At 39.6% G+C, this 16,913-nt stretch overlaps 1 protein-coding gene across 2 annotated transcripts in view; it reads right to left on the bottom strand.

Moving 5' to 3' along the window:
• Window positions 1-16,913, bottom strand: part of MGAT5 (alpha-1,6-mannosylglycoprotein 6-beta-N-acetylglucosaminyltransferase) — a 148,766-nt gene that overhangs the window by 77,680 nt on the left and 54,173 nt on the right. For both annotated transcript variants that reach the window (XM_072984188.2, XM_072984195.2), the window contains exon 2: window positions 7,105-7,502. In XM_072984188.2, coding sequence (XP_072840289.1) covers window positions 7,105-7,345 — 241 coding nt within the window. In that variant the 5' untranslated portion in view covers window positions 7,346-7,502. The remainder of the gene's footprint in view (window positions 1-7,104; window positions 7,503-16,913) is intronic.

The raw sequence follows: 16,913 nt of genomic DNA on the forward strand, positions 1-16,913 counted from the left end.
TAGGTATCTGGCTGCGGGGCCAGAGGTTGGGAGTTTGATTTCCCCCACTGCACCGCCTTCAGGGAGGAGAGTCAGCTTGCACGCCCAGAAGGGAATGGTAAACCACTTCTGAGTTCAGTAGGAGCCCTGTATCCAAGAGGGATCAGTTCCAAGTACTCCCACAGATGCTGAAAAATGCAGATTACAGTGGTGCCTCAACTTATGAACGCTCCTACATACGAACATTTCGACTTACAAATAGCTACGGTCGCAACATTTTGCTTCGACTTGCGAACTGAGCTTCCACTTATGAACAGAAAAAGCCATGGAAAAAAGGCGGGCAATTCAAATTTCTAACTGTAGGTGGCGACAAGGCTACTTTGTACTGTAGCTCTTTCATATTTGGCAGTTATTGGAATGGTGTTCGGCTGGGTGGGTATGTTTCTGTGCTGCGTTGTTGGTGGCTTTGCTGTTTATTTTTGGAGGTTTTTTTGCCTCAGCAACGGAAGTGACTTTGCTGTTTGTTTTTGGAGGTGTTTTTTTTTTTTTTTGCCTCAGCAGCAGAGGTGACTTTGCTGTTTGTTTTTGGAATTCTTTTTTCTCTCTCTTAAAGCCCTAGTGCCTTCCAACTGGGCTTGCTGTGCTTTTTATTTTTTGGGTGATTTTTTTCTTCAGCCGGAATGGATTAATCAGTTTTCAATGCATTCCTATGGGAAATGGTGCTTCAACTTACGAACGTTTCGACTTACGAACACCATTCCAATAAGGATTAATTTCGTAAGTCAAGGCACCACTGTATATCAAACACTATTTTAATAGCAGATGCTATGCACAACATGGTCTCTGGCGCCATCTAGTGGCGAGTTCTGATAACTTTTACTAGAAAAATATATTTCTAGGATTTTCATTTTAATATTTCCAGATGGTGAATAAATGAATCAGTTAATACTGATCCCACAGATATGTGAGTCCTGCTGTACTCTCTATCTAAAAAAACATGAAAAGAATTGATGTAAGCCAGAAATGATTTGATGGCACACATCAATGAGTTAACAGGTTAGATATTGCAAACAAAATTTCAATGAAACCAAGTACAAAGGCTTATTGAAATTAGGTTTAAGAAAGCCCCAACAAATTTCTACAAAAAAGCATAATCATTCTTGGGCCATGATATACTATTTTTAATCTATTTAAACATTTAGATCCAACTCTGTTTCTAAAGATGTAAGGATGGGGCACAGTCAGTTAAAAAGCTTAAAATCCACGCTGAAGCAGTTTAAACAATTTACAGCAGTGCCACATAATAAATTCACAACCCAACAGACCAAGACCTGAACTCCAAAACCCTGGTGAATGGAGAAGTTTTAATTTGGCACCACAGTGATGACAACCAGGGTAGATCTGGTTTAAATCAAACTGGTTTAAATCAAATTTTAAATTTCAAAGAATCAGATGTGTTGATTTATATTTTAAAAAAAATCATTAAAATTTAAATCATGACTTAAATCAATTTGATTTTTTAAAAATCATTGTTTTTTTCCCCCTATCCACCCTGATGCCAAAATTGGTGCCAATTCAACTTCAAAGGGATGGTAATTTATAAGGCAGGGCACCACAGCCAAGAATGCCCTTTCTTATGTCTTCTCCATATAAAGAACTGTTTCCAGTTAAAGATCAATAGAAAGTTACAAATAAAACAATCTAGAAATAGGTTGCATGGCTAAATTCTATATTTGTGCCTTATGGTGGGGTTCTAACCTCTGACGACACAGGTAGCCCAATTAATTATTATGTGAGTAACCTGTCTTAATATGTGGTGGTGGCAGTGAGGGGAACAATTCACTGTAGAGGGAGATATTCTTTGATAGACTTTGGCCCTGGACATTTAGGCCTATAAAAGAAAAGAAAAAAACAATAATGCTGAACACACTCACAACAATTCTTCTAGGCTTCGTCATGTGGCCGAATAAAACAGCTTTGCCTTTAACCAACTAAGACTTCTCTAGAGTCTAGGACGCCTTTCAGAAACAAATATTTGACATACTCCTCATCATGTGGTGTGTCCTTTCAGCAGCTGGTCTGACAACGTATTTTATTATGTATTTCCTGTGAAACAAAGGGCGTTGGAATTGAAGAACCAGGACGTTTTAAAAAGAGGAATAATCAAAATACAAGGGTCTCCCTGGCAAGCATTTGGTTTTCAGACAGCGGAAAGGCTGAGCTCATCACACTTACTGCCAGCTATTAATACACTGCTGAACTTTTAAATTTCCTCTGTAAAAATGTGTGTGTGTGTGTGGGGAACCCTGCAATATGACATCTCAACCACAGAGTGGGTGATGATTCTCTGCTGCTTGGCGCAGCCACCTAAACTGACATTTAAAGTAGTTGGGGAATATTCTGTGGTTATGAAAGCCCAGTTTCTTAGAGTGATTATATTTAGCTTCTTCAGACAGTGGCCTAAATCCAGTGTGATGGCCAAGACACTATCACAATGGGGGAGGGGGGGAAATAGGCTGGCAACAGAAGCCGTTTTGGAGAGATTCCCAGCTCTTGAATGTGGGTTTCCCAGCCTTCAAGAGCATTCTATCTTCTGATGGGATGACACTGTGGCATATCGGCCACCGAAAGAGAAAAAGAGCCTTTGAAATACACCTCATTTAACAAATTGGTCTCATTTTACCATTTTCAGTAAGTAACAGCCCTGTCTCTGGACTCTCTGAGATGTGGGGAAATTTTCTTGTGAGGCAACAGCATTTGTTTTTCATTGCTGGATGCTTCAAGTAAGGAGTTACTTTCTACACAGGACTTCAGAACTATAATATTTAGATTATGTCACAGTTGTTGCATTTCTAGTCCAATCTTGCTCAGTTGCATGGGAAAGCTGCACAAAGCAGTCTTTGTATGGACTGAACATACCTGGATGCTGATTCAGCTATCCAGTTGCTAAAGGAAAACACTACAGTGGGGTCTTGACTTGAGAACTTAATCCGTATTGGAAGGCGGTTCTCAAGTCAAAAAGTTCTCAAGTCAAATCTGCATTTCCCATAGGAATGCATTGAGAACCATTTGATCCGTATCTGCTCTTTTCCGTCCATAGAAACTAATGGGAAGCTGCTATTCTGCCTTCGACCACTAGAGGGGGATATTTTGTTTCTTTTTTTCTTAGGTCAAGAAAGGTTCAGGGAAGGCAGGGAAAATACAGTCCAGGCAGTACAGTACCAGGCGGTCCGAAGACTGTCTCCCAATCCACTCTCTAAACGCTGGGAGGAGTGAGGAAGCAGACAGGCACCCTTTTCACTGGCCAACAGTTAACTGAAAGTTCACATTTTGCACTTTCCCTGCCTCCCACGTGGGTTTTTTTCAGTTCTTAACTCAAATCTAAGTACTTAAGTCAAGTCAATATTTTCCTATGAGAGCGGTTCTTAAGTCAAAATGTTCTTAACTCGAGCCGTTCTTAAGTCAAGACCCCACTGTACTTAGAAAGGTAAATGATGTTTTATTTTTGTTGTGTGTTTAACCATTTTTTAAAAAAAAATACAAACAAACCTCTGGGTTGAAAGGCAGTATTTTATTTATTTATTTATTTATTTATTTATTTATTTGATTTTTACCCCGCCCCTCTAGACCATATCTACTCAGGGCAGCTTAAGAATAAGCAGTATAAGCAGAAGTTATGATAGCTCATGGATCTTTTTATCAACCAACCAACCAACCAACCTTCCTAACTGTTTTTCCACTGAAGCTCAAACTGCACAATGAAATACAGGGACTGACAATGTTCAAAACACACCCAACTGAGATACAAGTATATTTCTAATAAGTTGAGTGAAATAATTTGGGTGATTCTACATACTAAATTGACACAAATTCAGGAATAATGATGAAAGTACAGTGGTACCTCGCAAGACGACAACCCCGCTGAATGACAAATCTGCATTACAATGACTTTTTGCGATCACTATAGCGATGCGCAAAACAGTCATTCCAATGGATTTTCGCTTGACGTCGATCAGGTCCGCGCTTCACAAACCGTTTGTTCGCAAGACGATGATTTTTCCGGCTCCGCAAAATGGCTGCCCTGTCTTTTCTGGACCCATGCTTCGCAGAGCAGCCATTTTTACAGCTGATCGGCGCTTCGCAAAATGGCTTCCCTATGGGCGATCTTCACTGGAGGACAAGGTATTTTACCCATTGGAATGCATTAAATGGGTTTCAATGCATTCCAATGGGGAAACTGATTTTGCATGACAATTTCGCTAAACGGTGATTTTCCTGGAACGGATTATCGTCATGATGCGGGGCACCACTGTACATTCAACAGGGATCAGTGCCAGTTTCTGGCCTTCTGGTATGTGCGCCACTGATACACACTCTGAAACCTAGGCTTTAAAAAGTGTACATAAGAACCTTATGCATACTTATCCAGTAATGGATAAATCAAACTAAGAATTCTTGACAATACATAAAATGATACTGGACAAATCAGCCTTTAAACTAATCTCATTTGTAAAGCAATTTTATTTAATGTATATAAAAAATCAATTGTTAGGAGAGGCAAATAGGAGGATCAAAAAACCCATATCATTTTAATGCAACTATTCATGTTATCAATATTTTAAATCAGCTACAGCTAATTTTAAGGTCTGATATATTAATGAACATTTGTTCAATATATACTATGCTATGTGAGCCCCAGGTTCTCCCAATAATTAGTTTTTTAAAAAGCCAACAACCTTTAAATAGGGAACCAAAGCTAGATCCAGTGTTAGTAGATAGAACTCCTCCAATCCTCCAGAACAGCTCAGGGGTCACACAGGGAATTTGGCGGGAAGTCATTTTCTAGGATCAGCAGCATTAGATAAAGCCACCAATGTACCCAGGTATGTTAAATCTTCTCCTTAAATGCCGCTAAATGTGTCACGAAATTTCTTATTTCATTCCAGAGTTAACTATCTTATTCAAAAACACTTCTGTCACCAGAAACATCATTTGCCAATAAATCCTAGCTCTCAAGGGGTACCAAGCTTAATGATTTAAAAAAAAATCTTTACTTTGACAAAACCAGTAGAGTCAAGGCTAACAAGTAGAGATGGGGTCTATTTGTATACGAATACCCCTGCACAGCTGGACATAATGAAGGTCCCGCCACTCCTGCATCTGCCGCTGCCAGCTCCATTCTCCCTTCCAATTGCTCCAGAGCTGCTGGTTGGCTATCCACTTGTCCGCCCTGCAGGGAGACTCATCTTCGCTCCTTCTGCCTGAAGTGGAGACCGGGAGCTCCGGAGCAACTGAAAGGGAGAGCCAGCAGCAGTGGCAGATGCGTGAGTGGTTGGTCTGGCTGGATCCTCATTACATCCAGCTGTGCAGGAGTATTTGTATTCGTATATGAATACCTCCATCTCTGCTCACAAAGTTGAAGCCCTGGGACATTGTGGTTCTCAGGGACCATAACATCATCTGCCATCCCTCTTCATGCTTCCATGTTCCCTCCTTATTAGCTACAGTCCTCACAGGAGCTGGCAGAGAACTGGACTTTCCCAGGTACAATGTATTATTGCTAGTTCTCCCTGTAGTAATGCTAAGTTTTTGAGAGTGGTTTGGTGTTGAATGAACATTTAAGAACCAGCAATCTCCTGGTGGACGCAAAAACTCCTAGAATTTATTTGCTGATACAGTTTATAACTGCCTGCATTTTCTGGAGGGATGGGAGTGTCTATGGGAAACAGCATGATGAATGATGGCAATTTAAAATTTACTGCTACACCACAGGTTAAAAATAGTATTTTTAGTACCCATGTTGTAATTTTATACAATCTCCCTGATGCTTAAACATATGGAAAATTGAGGGTTTAGCACGTAACATAACTCAAAGCATTAGTTTTTTTTAGTGAACTCTGACCCTGATTTTCTTTCTTTTTAAATTTTACCAGATAGAATAAAATCTAAAGGCCTGGACTTCTAACAATATCAACTTAATTATAAGAAAATAGTAAATAATAAGAAAATGATCTTTTGACATGTTTCTCCCCCAAGGCTTCCTGTTGTAACTGCAAGAAATCAATCTAGCCTAGACTTTATTTAAGGCTTCATGAAAAGTGATCAATAAGTTATTTATAACTTGTATAATTTCACTCTTCCCAGAGACTGAGGTTCTTCACCAGATGTCATCAGGATGAAAACCTATGTGACCAGTGAAACAGATACTGATACCAATGAAAACCTATTTTAACCAGTGAAACAGATATTGATATTTTATGAACCAATTTAAGAACAATGTTTACCTTACATTTACATCTAAAGATCATTTACAACACGCTAGCTCTAACACTATGTCTTCAGACAGACCTATCAGTCGGCTGCTAAACTCACTTCCACTTCACCTGTCTTCCCGCCATCTTCCACTTCCCTTCCACATTACCTCATAAAACATTCATACAGTACTCAATTGTCTTTAGTAGTTAATACTGTTGGAAAATGGAGAGAACACCTCAATTCAAATTCTGACTCAGTCACAGAAAAACTCAGTGGGTTGATCTTGACGCAACATGCTGGCCAAAATCTAGTTGCTTAGGGCAGTGGTTCTTAACCTTGGGTTACTCAGTTGTTGTTTTTTTTTTGACTGCAACTCCCAGAAGCCTTCAGCACCAGCTGTGCTGGCTGGGATTTCTGGGAGTTGCAGTTCAAAAACACCTGAGTAACCCAAGGTTAAGAACTACTGGCTTCAGACATTAAGTTGTGCTAACGCAGGCCCATTGAATCAACTGAGATTTGGTGAATCAATTCCTGCACAAGTTCAATTGATTCAAACAGGCCTACTCTGCATAGTAAGTTGTAGTTAAATCAATACAACCTATGGATGATTCGATTCACTGCATCCTCATTCAATCTATCAACCTACTCTAGTTTGATTTATTAATCTAAGCAATAGGATTGTGGCCAATAAGATAAAATATATCATGAAAGACCATATATACTACCGTAACCTCTTTGGAATAACAAAAATCAGTCAAGTGTTGTTGAAGGAGAAGTTCTGAACTGCAGATGACTGACCTAAACATCAAATCATCCTGGTCAAAGTAGCAGTGCTTAGGCAGCATTGTCTAACTTTGGAAACCAACTCACCATATGCAGTCATGGTCCCAACATAAGGTCCATCCACCACGTTCCTATTCTCCTCTGCCAGGGCTTTAATGTATCTTTTGCTGAGGTCCAGTATCTGTTCACGAAGCACAGAACTGCTTTCATGCTGAGTCTTCTGCTGGATAGTAAAATGCAACAGCATCATTCCCCAAATGAAGCCAAAAGTCACCAGAAAGAAGCCAAGTTTCTGAGAGGACAACTTCCATGGAGTAAAAAATGCCATGGCTGTTCAACCCACTCTGGAGTCACTTCGGAAAGGCTCAACAACCCTGTGCAAAGGACTTCAGTTCATAGTCCAGGCAAGTAACAATCACAGTTCAACAGCTCTTCACTCTGGCTCTTTAGTCAACTTATTGTCCCCTTTCATTTCCATTCTTCTGCTGTAAGAGATAAAGGAAACATACCGTCATTTCAATGTAGTAAAATCTCTCCCCAAATTGTCTTAATGCTGACTTAACTCACCCCAACCCCCGCTCAAAGAATGGCAACATGCTTTCCTGGCATATCCGGAATTGTAACAAATCAATATTTAATAACATGAGTCACAATATAAAGAATTCAGGCAACATTTGGAAGTGCATCAAGGAATGTGTCTTAACAGATGCAGAATCTACCTTTCAGAAACTTGGAACCAATTCAGCACAACAGAAAGTTCCCAATCTGAAGCCATTTCATGTGCCAAGAGCAGGGTGGAATTACACTTTGAAAGGGATGTGCCAATGCAGCAATACTTTCATTCCTTTCAAATTTGTTACAGATTTTTTTGTTTATAAGAGTGCCATATAAGGTAGACTTCAGTGGAAATTCCCTTTGTAAGAAAAAAAATAACTCAGATTATTTTTTTTAATATTACAAATATTTGGTATTTAGAATTATATGAGACAATCACTTATTCTTCCTATATGAAGTTTACCACATATCACCATGGGCCACTTGGGAAAGAAGACAAAATTTTTCAACTGTGACATTGACGTCTTTTTAAATACATTTTCTTTTACACATTTATAGCACGCTGGGAAAATATATACATGAGCATTTATTACACGGCAGATTCAATTTAAATCAAATTAATTTGAATCAAAGCAAACAAAATTTAAAAATTGGATTTTTGAAAATTTAAATAAAAATCATCTTTAATTTAAATCATAAATCAATTTTTAAACAAATCATTGGTTTTTATCCATCCTGATTTATTAGATTTATATTCTGCCTGTCTATCAAAAAAAAAAAAAAAAAAAGGAAATCATCATCTTAATCATAATCTTAGAATTGTAGAGCTGGAAAGGATCCTATGGATCATTGAGCCCAGCCCCTGTCAAGGAGGCACAGGGAGGAATCAAACCCCCGATCTCTGGCTGCACAGGCAGATATCTAAACCACTGAGCTATAGTTATTACAATTAAAACACAGAACAAGTTCCTGTACTAAAATAGAATTAAATTAAAAGTACAGTGGTGCCTTGCCAGACGATTTTAATTCGTTCCACGAAAATCATCATCTTGTGAAAAAATTGTCGTGAGAGGTTCCCTGTGCATCGGTCTCAAAAAAAAAAATCTTGTGAAGCATCGGTCTAACAAAAAAGTCTTGCGAAGCACAGTCATAGAAAAAAAGCCTTGCAAGGCACCATAGTGATCGCAAAAAACAATCGTCTTGTGAGTTTTTCGTCCAGCGAGGCAATCGTCTAGCGAGGCACCACTGTAATACATTGTCAAAGAAAACAAAGCATTCATCTGGTAACAACCTGTAACATGGGAGTGACAATTATCAATTTCCAACAACCTGTCTGAACCAAAATGTATATTTACTTGTTGTCAAAAATGTCACAGGGAGGGAGCCAGTCTACCCTCCCTTAGCAGAGACTTCCAGAACCTGGGGCAAACTTAAGATGTGTTAAACTGACATTTTCCACCACCCTATCAAGGATTTTCAACAGATAAACTGTGGGGTTAACATTGGTCATCTGCCAGATTGCACCCGCTTTCCCTTTTCTTCCACATGCTGGATTAAACTCCATGTTGGAAAGTGTAGTTCCTTCAGAACCAGGTCTCCTCTAATTTCATCAGACGTAAAGCCTTTTATTCACATCATGTCCATTACTAAACATCATGAGATCTTACTACTCAGACTGAAGGAAAAGTCTATGCTTAAATACATTTAGGTGGGAGGAAGCCTCTCTTCATATCAAAAGTGAAAGAATTCAGCCTTAAAAGGATCAGAAAATCAGGGACTTTTTAGACTATCAGGGTGAAGACTTCAGCTGCCACCCATTTCAAGGTTCTGTGTACCCCCTGAATTTAGCTGCAACTTTTATGAACTATTCCTGTCGTAATCCGAAATATTTCAGGGAGTCTTGGTCTTCAGTTAAACTCACTAAATGGGCAGCTAAGAGTCTCATCTCATTACCAGAGGAGATGAAAATTGATTTCTTGGTATAGAACACCATTGTCTACATTTTTTTTTAAAAAAAACTATATCTGGAAACCTGGCTGCAGGAGTTGTCCTGACGAGTGCCTTTATCTCAAAACGTATGGCCACACACCCCTGAGGACAATCATATCTCTGCCATTTTCACTGTCATTCTCTACCTGCAAGATGTCTATCTGGGCACTGAGGAACATAGCAGGCAGTTTAATTCAAATTATCATGGAAGTATTTAAAAGTCATGTTGATCTGTAAGGGGTATGTGCATCCAAAATTCATTCTTCAACGGGATCCTTAATAGGACCAACAAAATTATCATAAACAGTGAGCAAGCTTAAAACTATGTGACCAGTGGGATTTACACAGAAATTTACACATATCATAAGAACAAGGAATAAAATCCCTGCTGAAAACATTGTGATATACGATCACACTGTGAGAAATAATCATACCCTGCAAGAAAACTGATGAGCCTGAAAAAATACTGTAGTGTTATAGCTGATTTTGATTGATTTTGTAGCATTCAGTCCAAAGGGAGCTAGCTGATCAACTAGTGAAATGTTCTTCTTCCTAAAAATTAGATTCTCAGACTTTTCCTGATTCATCAGAAATTGACACATTCTTATTCAATCTCCGAAGTGTTTTCCATAAAAGAAAATAATATTTCCTTCTAAAGTTGTGATTACCACCTACATGATGCACTTATATTGTCATCCTAGCTGTTACATTATTACCATACAGATTAGAAGTGCAGCGCTTAATGATGCAATATGTTTCCTGAATGTCATGCTATCACTGTTTCTACCTATTTTAAAAAGCTTTGAGTACTAGAAAAGCAGCATATAAACTGAAGGGTAGTCTAATCTAAATCCACTTCTAGCATCCATCAGTTTTCTGTCTGACCCTGATATTGGGTGCAAATTTCCCTCCTGAATTAATTACATCTGCCCTACACCAACAATGGCTTGCCATCGTGACTGAATGTTGGCAAGACTGAAAATATTAACATTAAATACGTTTATAACATTTGATCAGATGACTCAGTTCAAAACTGGTACTTTTGGAGGGATCTAAATTATATTCCATCGTAACTTGAAATGTGGCCATGATTTTATACGGAGAAAACCTGAGCAGTTTTCGAAACTGGGACGTGTGTGGCACTAGAGGAGGTCAGGAATTTGATCTGCATGATTTTAAATGAAAGGAGGTGAAGATTATACAGAAGACTTCTGCTGTGGGAATACCAAAACTGAAGCTATAGGATAATGGATGTGATATACTCATGTATGTTATGGGAGTCTACATCATCCTTTCTTAAATTTTTCTTGTGTGACTACATTGAGACATCCAGCACAGTTAAGATTATATTTTAAATACAGAGGGCATCATCTTACGTCAAGCAAGCAGACATTTACTTATGTAATGGGACTTCCCCTCTATCTCATCTTCTGTGTGCCCATTTTTAATCTTGAGCAACCAATGTAATATTTTCTGGGGGAAACAGCTCATATCTCAGGGACATAATTAGGGACATGCAGAAAGAACGGCAAATTGATCCCACTGGTAGAGTATATTCTGATAGTGAAGGTGTGGGCAAAGTGCAGCTCTCCAGATACTGGACTTTCTATTCCCATCATCTCTTAGTAGCCATGTTAGCCAGGGCTCATGGGATCTGCAACCCAACATCATTTGGAAGGCGACAGTTTGCCTATCCTCGGGCTGATGGCAGAGGACTGCTAAATACAACCAATGGAGATCAAACTCCATAGTTATTTTTTTTTTGTTTCTTTGGATTTTTGTCTTTTAATGTATTATTTTCAGAATGAAGAAGTAGGTTTCTTGAAGAAAGCTTGAAATATGTTTAGGAGCAGTGGTGTCAGGCTAGAGGCAGCATTTAGTATAGCAACTCTACTTAAGCACTAAGCCTATATATCTCTCTGGGTTCCCCAGTCTGTTTCCCATGTTCTTCTGGACTGATATTAGCTAGTCATGTCATGCATTTTGCCAGTTAACCCATGGCTACAGAACTCCTTTCCTTGCAAAATCATATCTGATTGCTTCATCTTATTTCTTTTTAAACTGGGGGGAGGGCAGTATCTGAACTGTATTTTATTATAAATTCAGTTTTTTAAAAATTGGATATTAGGATTAGTTGAACTTAAACTGACCTGTTACGCTGTTATTGCACTCTGTGTGCAGAGCCCTACCCAGCCTGGAAACCTTAATTAGCAAAATATTAAAGCAGAGTTAAAGAATTAAATGAATTGTAGAGGAAGATCTCCATTGCAAATCATAAAAATGACTCCTCTTCTGCCTCTGCTCATGAACATCCACCCGGAAACTCAGTAGCTACACTTTGTTCTTAAACTACACTAACACTGTTCTACATCCTTGTCACTTTCAGACAATCTCTAGTAACTTAAAAAGGATCTGACATAAAAGGTGGAATATGGAGCTTTGACCTTTCCAGCCATAGTGACGGAACATTCTCTAAGTGCACCAACTTGCCTTTTATTCCTAATCACCAAAGGACAACAAGTACAGTATCTCTTCCAAGTTTCCTCATTTTAAAAATAGCCTAGTTAAAAGACATTTCAGTACAATTATCTGAACATCTATTGAGAAGTAAGCTTTTCTTACAAGCATGCTCATTCAGCAGTGGACCTACTTGCAGTTAAGTGAGTACAGACCGTAGCATTAAATCCCATGTTTGAAAGCCCATTTATATGAAAAAAGCAATGTTTGTGGCACTGAAAAAAGAATGTCTTTTGCATTCTCCTTATTCACTGAACTCCTTCTCTTCTTAAGCTTAGATAGCAACCCTTCACACCCCAGATATTTGCTATTATGCACATTTTGAACATATCATTTAATGAAACATGAGTTAAAAACATCCTATACAGAGAGATGAGTTTACAACAGATGAACTAAAAGAAGCTAAATTCTAAATACACACACACACACACACACACACACACACACCCCTTCCCAATTTAACTCCTAAAAAGACATGCATAAGAACTGACAAGTGGAGATGCAAGATAATGTGACATGAAATCACTTTTAATCTTCAACAAGCAATGTAATTTTACTTGGGGAGGGGGAGGAATGCCATCTCATTTGTGCTGGGAGTACTGTTGAACAAGCCTGTGGCAAGCCAGCCATGCGTCCAAGAGACACATGAGTCCTTGATTGCACTGTATATCTTGAAACTTTCCCAATTTTCTGTCAAGCATGCCATTTTACACAATTCATTCATATACAAAGGAATCTGTTAACACACCCTTTTTTCACTGCACCAGCAATATGAACATTTTAAAATGTAAACTAGGGCCTAACAGAATCAGATTGTAGATAGCCAGTCACCTAACATGAGCAGAAATACTTCCATGGGAAGCATCCAACTGGCAAACTCTATGTGCTCCAATTACTGTACTCTCTCTTCATCTTTTGGGCATAAAGAGCTAGCAGTAGATGCATTCCATATCCAACAGGATAGAGGACAAGTGACTGCTTGGAATATATATATTTGACTGGCTATCTGGCTGTCATGGCAACTCTGGGCAGTTTACAATACAAAATATAAAATATAACCATTCAGGAATAATAAACAAAATAGCTGTAGCAAATCAAAATTTAAAAAACAGAGCACATACTGAAAAGCAACATAGAATTAACTGAAAATAATTAAAAGTAATTTAAAGGCCAGGTAGCAAAACTGGTAATATAAACGCTGAGACAACCACTGTGGTATGACATTGCAAACTCCGGGAAGGCCTGTCTAATACCCAGGTTTTCAATTACTGTCTAGAAATTCCCAGTGAAGGGGCCAGGCAAGTTTCAGATGGGAGGTTATTCCAAGAAGGCCCTGTTTTTAGTCTTCTCTTTCCAGGCCTCTCTCAGGGGTCAATGTTCTCAACTGATCAGCCCGAGAAGATTGTACAGGATGAGCAGATCTCATTGGAAGGAGGCGTTCTGCCAGGTACTGCAGTCCTAAACCATTTCGGGCTTTGTATGTCAATATCATCACTTGGAAGCTAGCACACAAATGTACAGGTAACCAGTGCAAGGAAGCCAAAATAGGGGAGATATGATGATATTTCTTCACTCAAGTCAGTAATCTGGCCACCATGTTCTGGACCTGCAGAAGTTTCCACAGCAGCCTCATAGGCAGCCCCATATAGACAGCAATAGTCTAATCTCGAGACTACCAATGCATGGACCAGCGTGGTGAAAGTCCCGGTGTCAAGGCAAGGATGTAGTTGAGCAATCCACTTCAGGTGGAAAAAAGGCAGAACAGATCACAGATGCTATCTGGGACTCTACTGACAGGTAATGGAGTACACCCAGAAGTACCCCCAGACTGTGAACCTCATTCTTAGTGAAATAGCCCCCCCCCAAAGAAAGGGAGGCACCCAATCCGCAGACACTAGGGGCACCCACGTGCAAGAATTCCATCTTGTCTGGGTTCAGCCTCAGTCTATTTTCCCTCATCCACCCCAGTACAGAGTCCAGGCAGGGAGGACAGCATCCTCTGTAGAGGGGAGGAAGGAGAGATAGAGCTGGGTGTCATCTGCATATTGGTGACACAAAGCTCCAAAACTCCTAATGACTTTCCCCAGCAGTCTCGTACAGACATTAAACACCACGGGGGAGATGATCCACCCCTGTGGGACTCCACAATTGAGAGTCTAAGGGGCGGACATAATTTCCCCAAGCTCTCTGAGGACAGTCCTCTAGGAAGAGCCAGAGCCAAACCCAGGCCAGGCCATCGATCCCCAACCCAGAGAGCCTCTTCAGGAGGATACCGTGGTTGACAGTGGCAAAGGCCACTGAGAGGCTGAGGAGATTAGCAAGGACATTTTGCCCCTCAAAGTCATCTTGCAGGGTTGCCAATGCTGTCTCTGCCATGATGCGGCCTGAACCCAGACTGGAATGGATCAAAGGCATTGGTCATCTCCAGGAGTGTCTGTAGCTGATCAGCCACCACCCTCTCCACTAGGTTGCTTAGAAAAGGCACACTGGCAATAGTTGTTAACATCATAGGCTACCAAATTAAGCTTTTTACGAATGGGCCTAATGGAAGTCTCCTTGAGGCCTCAGGGAAACCTGCTTTCAAGGAGAGACCATTAATAACAGCAGTGGCCCATTCTAGAGAAGTTGTGGTGGCCCCGCAGTGGCCATGAACCCTGTCAACCTCGTCAGACGTCACAAGCTGGAAATGTGTTAAACTCACAAGGCAACATGATGCGGTGAACGTCCCAGCTCAATCTACCGAAGAGAAATAGCGGTCAAAGTCCTGGTGGATGGCCTCCATTTTATGTTTAAAGAATTGGTCACAGGAAACACAACTAGGAGGCCTATCATGTTGCAAAATAATTCTGTCTTACAGTCTAACGCTTCGCTTATCTCTGTGTGGCCTTCACCTTGGCTCTACAGATACAGATACAGTACTAGATGTGGTTTTTGCAACTTTTAGATTAGATTAGATTCCATCAGGGCCCACCTCCTGATGCTCTCTAGCCTCCTCCTACTCTGCTTTATCACCCAGGAAGTTGGGCAGGCTTAGTCATGGAGGGGGTGTTTGGGTGTGATTGTGTCTACAGCCCTGGTGGCACCAGGATACCATCCTTCCACCAGGGATTTGACAAGAGCACCAACCAGATCGGCCAGCATCCCCCACATTACATCTTGGAAACCAATTGGTTTCAGACTATCTTAATGGCGGCAGACCCTCTCAATGGGTCCCAGTTCCTCATGGAGGAGAAGTTGCCACTGAGAGGTTGCATTTCATCATCTGACCATGACAGGGGAACTGACAAAAGGCCAGTCACCCTCGGGTCACTCTCTCCCTGCCCTGTTGAAAAAAAAAAAACCCAAACAGGTCTAGCGTATGGGTGGGGCCGTTGACATACTGGGACATATGCAAGGAAGACATGGTTTCCAAAAACTCAAGAGCTGGTCCGGTGACCTCAGCTCAGCATGGATGTTGAAGTCCTCTATTTAGGGACCTCAACAACACCGCCGAGACAAAACCCTCCAGTTCTGGAAAGGAGAGAGCTGGGTCATGGAGAACATGGTAAACTAGCACGTTAGCTAAGCAGGTTACCTCGAGCCTGTCAGCTGGCAGCAGAGCTAGAAAAGAGAAAAGTATTTCAAAGGCGATATATGTGTTAGGTAAATTCATAGTGGAGTTCAGGTTGAACTTTTGAGGGACACTGTCTATGATCTTTATAACAAGCATGCAGACTATCACTAACCACTTGTGAAACAGACTGCAAAGAACTTTGAAAATAAAAGTGCTGCCCATTAAGTGTCCAAACATGTCTGCATCAGGCAAATGTAGCTTTAATTCTTACCCAGTATAGAAAGCTTCCAGAAAAAACTACCCATAGGAATCTTTTTTTAAAGAAAACAAAAAAAATTTTTTGTTCTTTTTAAAATGCTGGCAATGTAGGACAGCAGAGAGAATTAAGACAGCTGAGGAGAAACATAGAACATCCAATTATGTTTTTTCCAATAAACCTCACTCTACCACAAGCAAGAAAAACAGTAAAAAAGGGATATAAAGAGAATTAAATTTAATTCATTTAATTTCACTTGTATGCAGAGAGGATTTGATTTAAATGAAATGAATTTAAATTGGGATTTATTTATTTTTTTTTAAATCAAACTTTTGGTTATTTAAATCAAAAAATCATTTGTATTTAAATCATTATTTAAATCAATTTGATTTATTTAAAAAACATTGATTTTTAAAAAATCTACCCTACTTCTATGAATCAAAAAAATTACAAAGGCAAGACATTAGCTGTTAGAGACACAGCTTTATTTAACAATTTTCTCCAAATGAAAACTCTCCACTATTCCCAGTGTTCCCCTGAAGTGTATAAAACACTTCTCAGAATCTTTCATAACATACAAGACCTTCTCAGAACACATACTGAGGTGAAGAGCATTTATCCAATCCAAGATGTAGGATACAAAAGAAGAAGGACATATCTATGGAATTTCAGCTGTGAACAAAAAAAAGATACCCAGTACCTTCTAAATTGCCACAAATTTATTCATTAATGTATTTTTAAAAATCAGCTTGACAGCCTCATTTTGTATTCATCTCATAAGTAGCTAATGATCTGTACAGCATCTAAGTTAATGAACTGAAAGATGACTCTTGGGAAGAAGTTAAAACATGTAAAGTAACGGCAAAAATCTCACCTTAGGTTCTAAAGACAATTATATGATTGTACTAGGAAATCTACTTGCATCTTTTTGCTTCACTGCCTGAGATTTGCTCTACAGTCTTCCCAACACAAATACAGAATAAATTATTTCTTCAAAGCTTAAGAACTGAAGCCACTGAGAGCTCA

Source organism: Pogona vitticeps, chromosome 1 (genome assembly GCF_051106095.1).
Source record: "Pogona vitticeps strain Pit_001003342236 chromosome 1, PviZW2.1, whole genome shotgun sequence".
Classification (NCBI taxonomy): domain Eukaryota; kingdom Metazoa; phylum Chordata; class Lepidosauria; order Squamata; family Agamidae; genus Pogona; species Pogona vitticeps.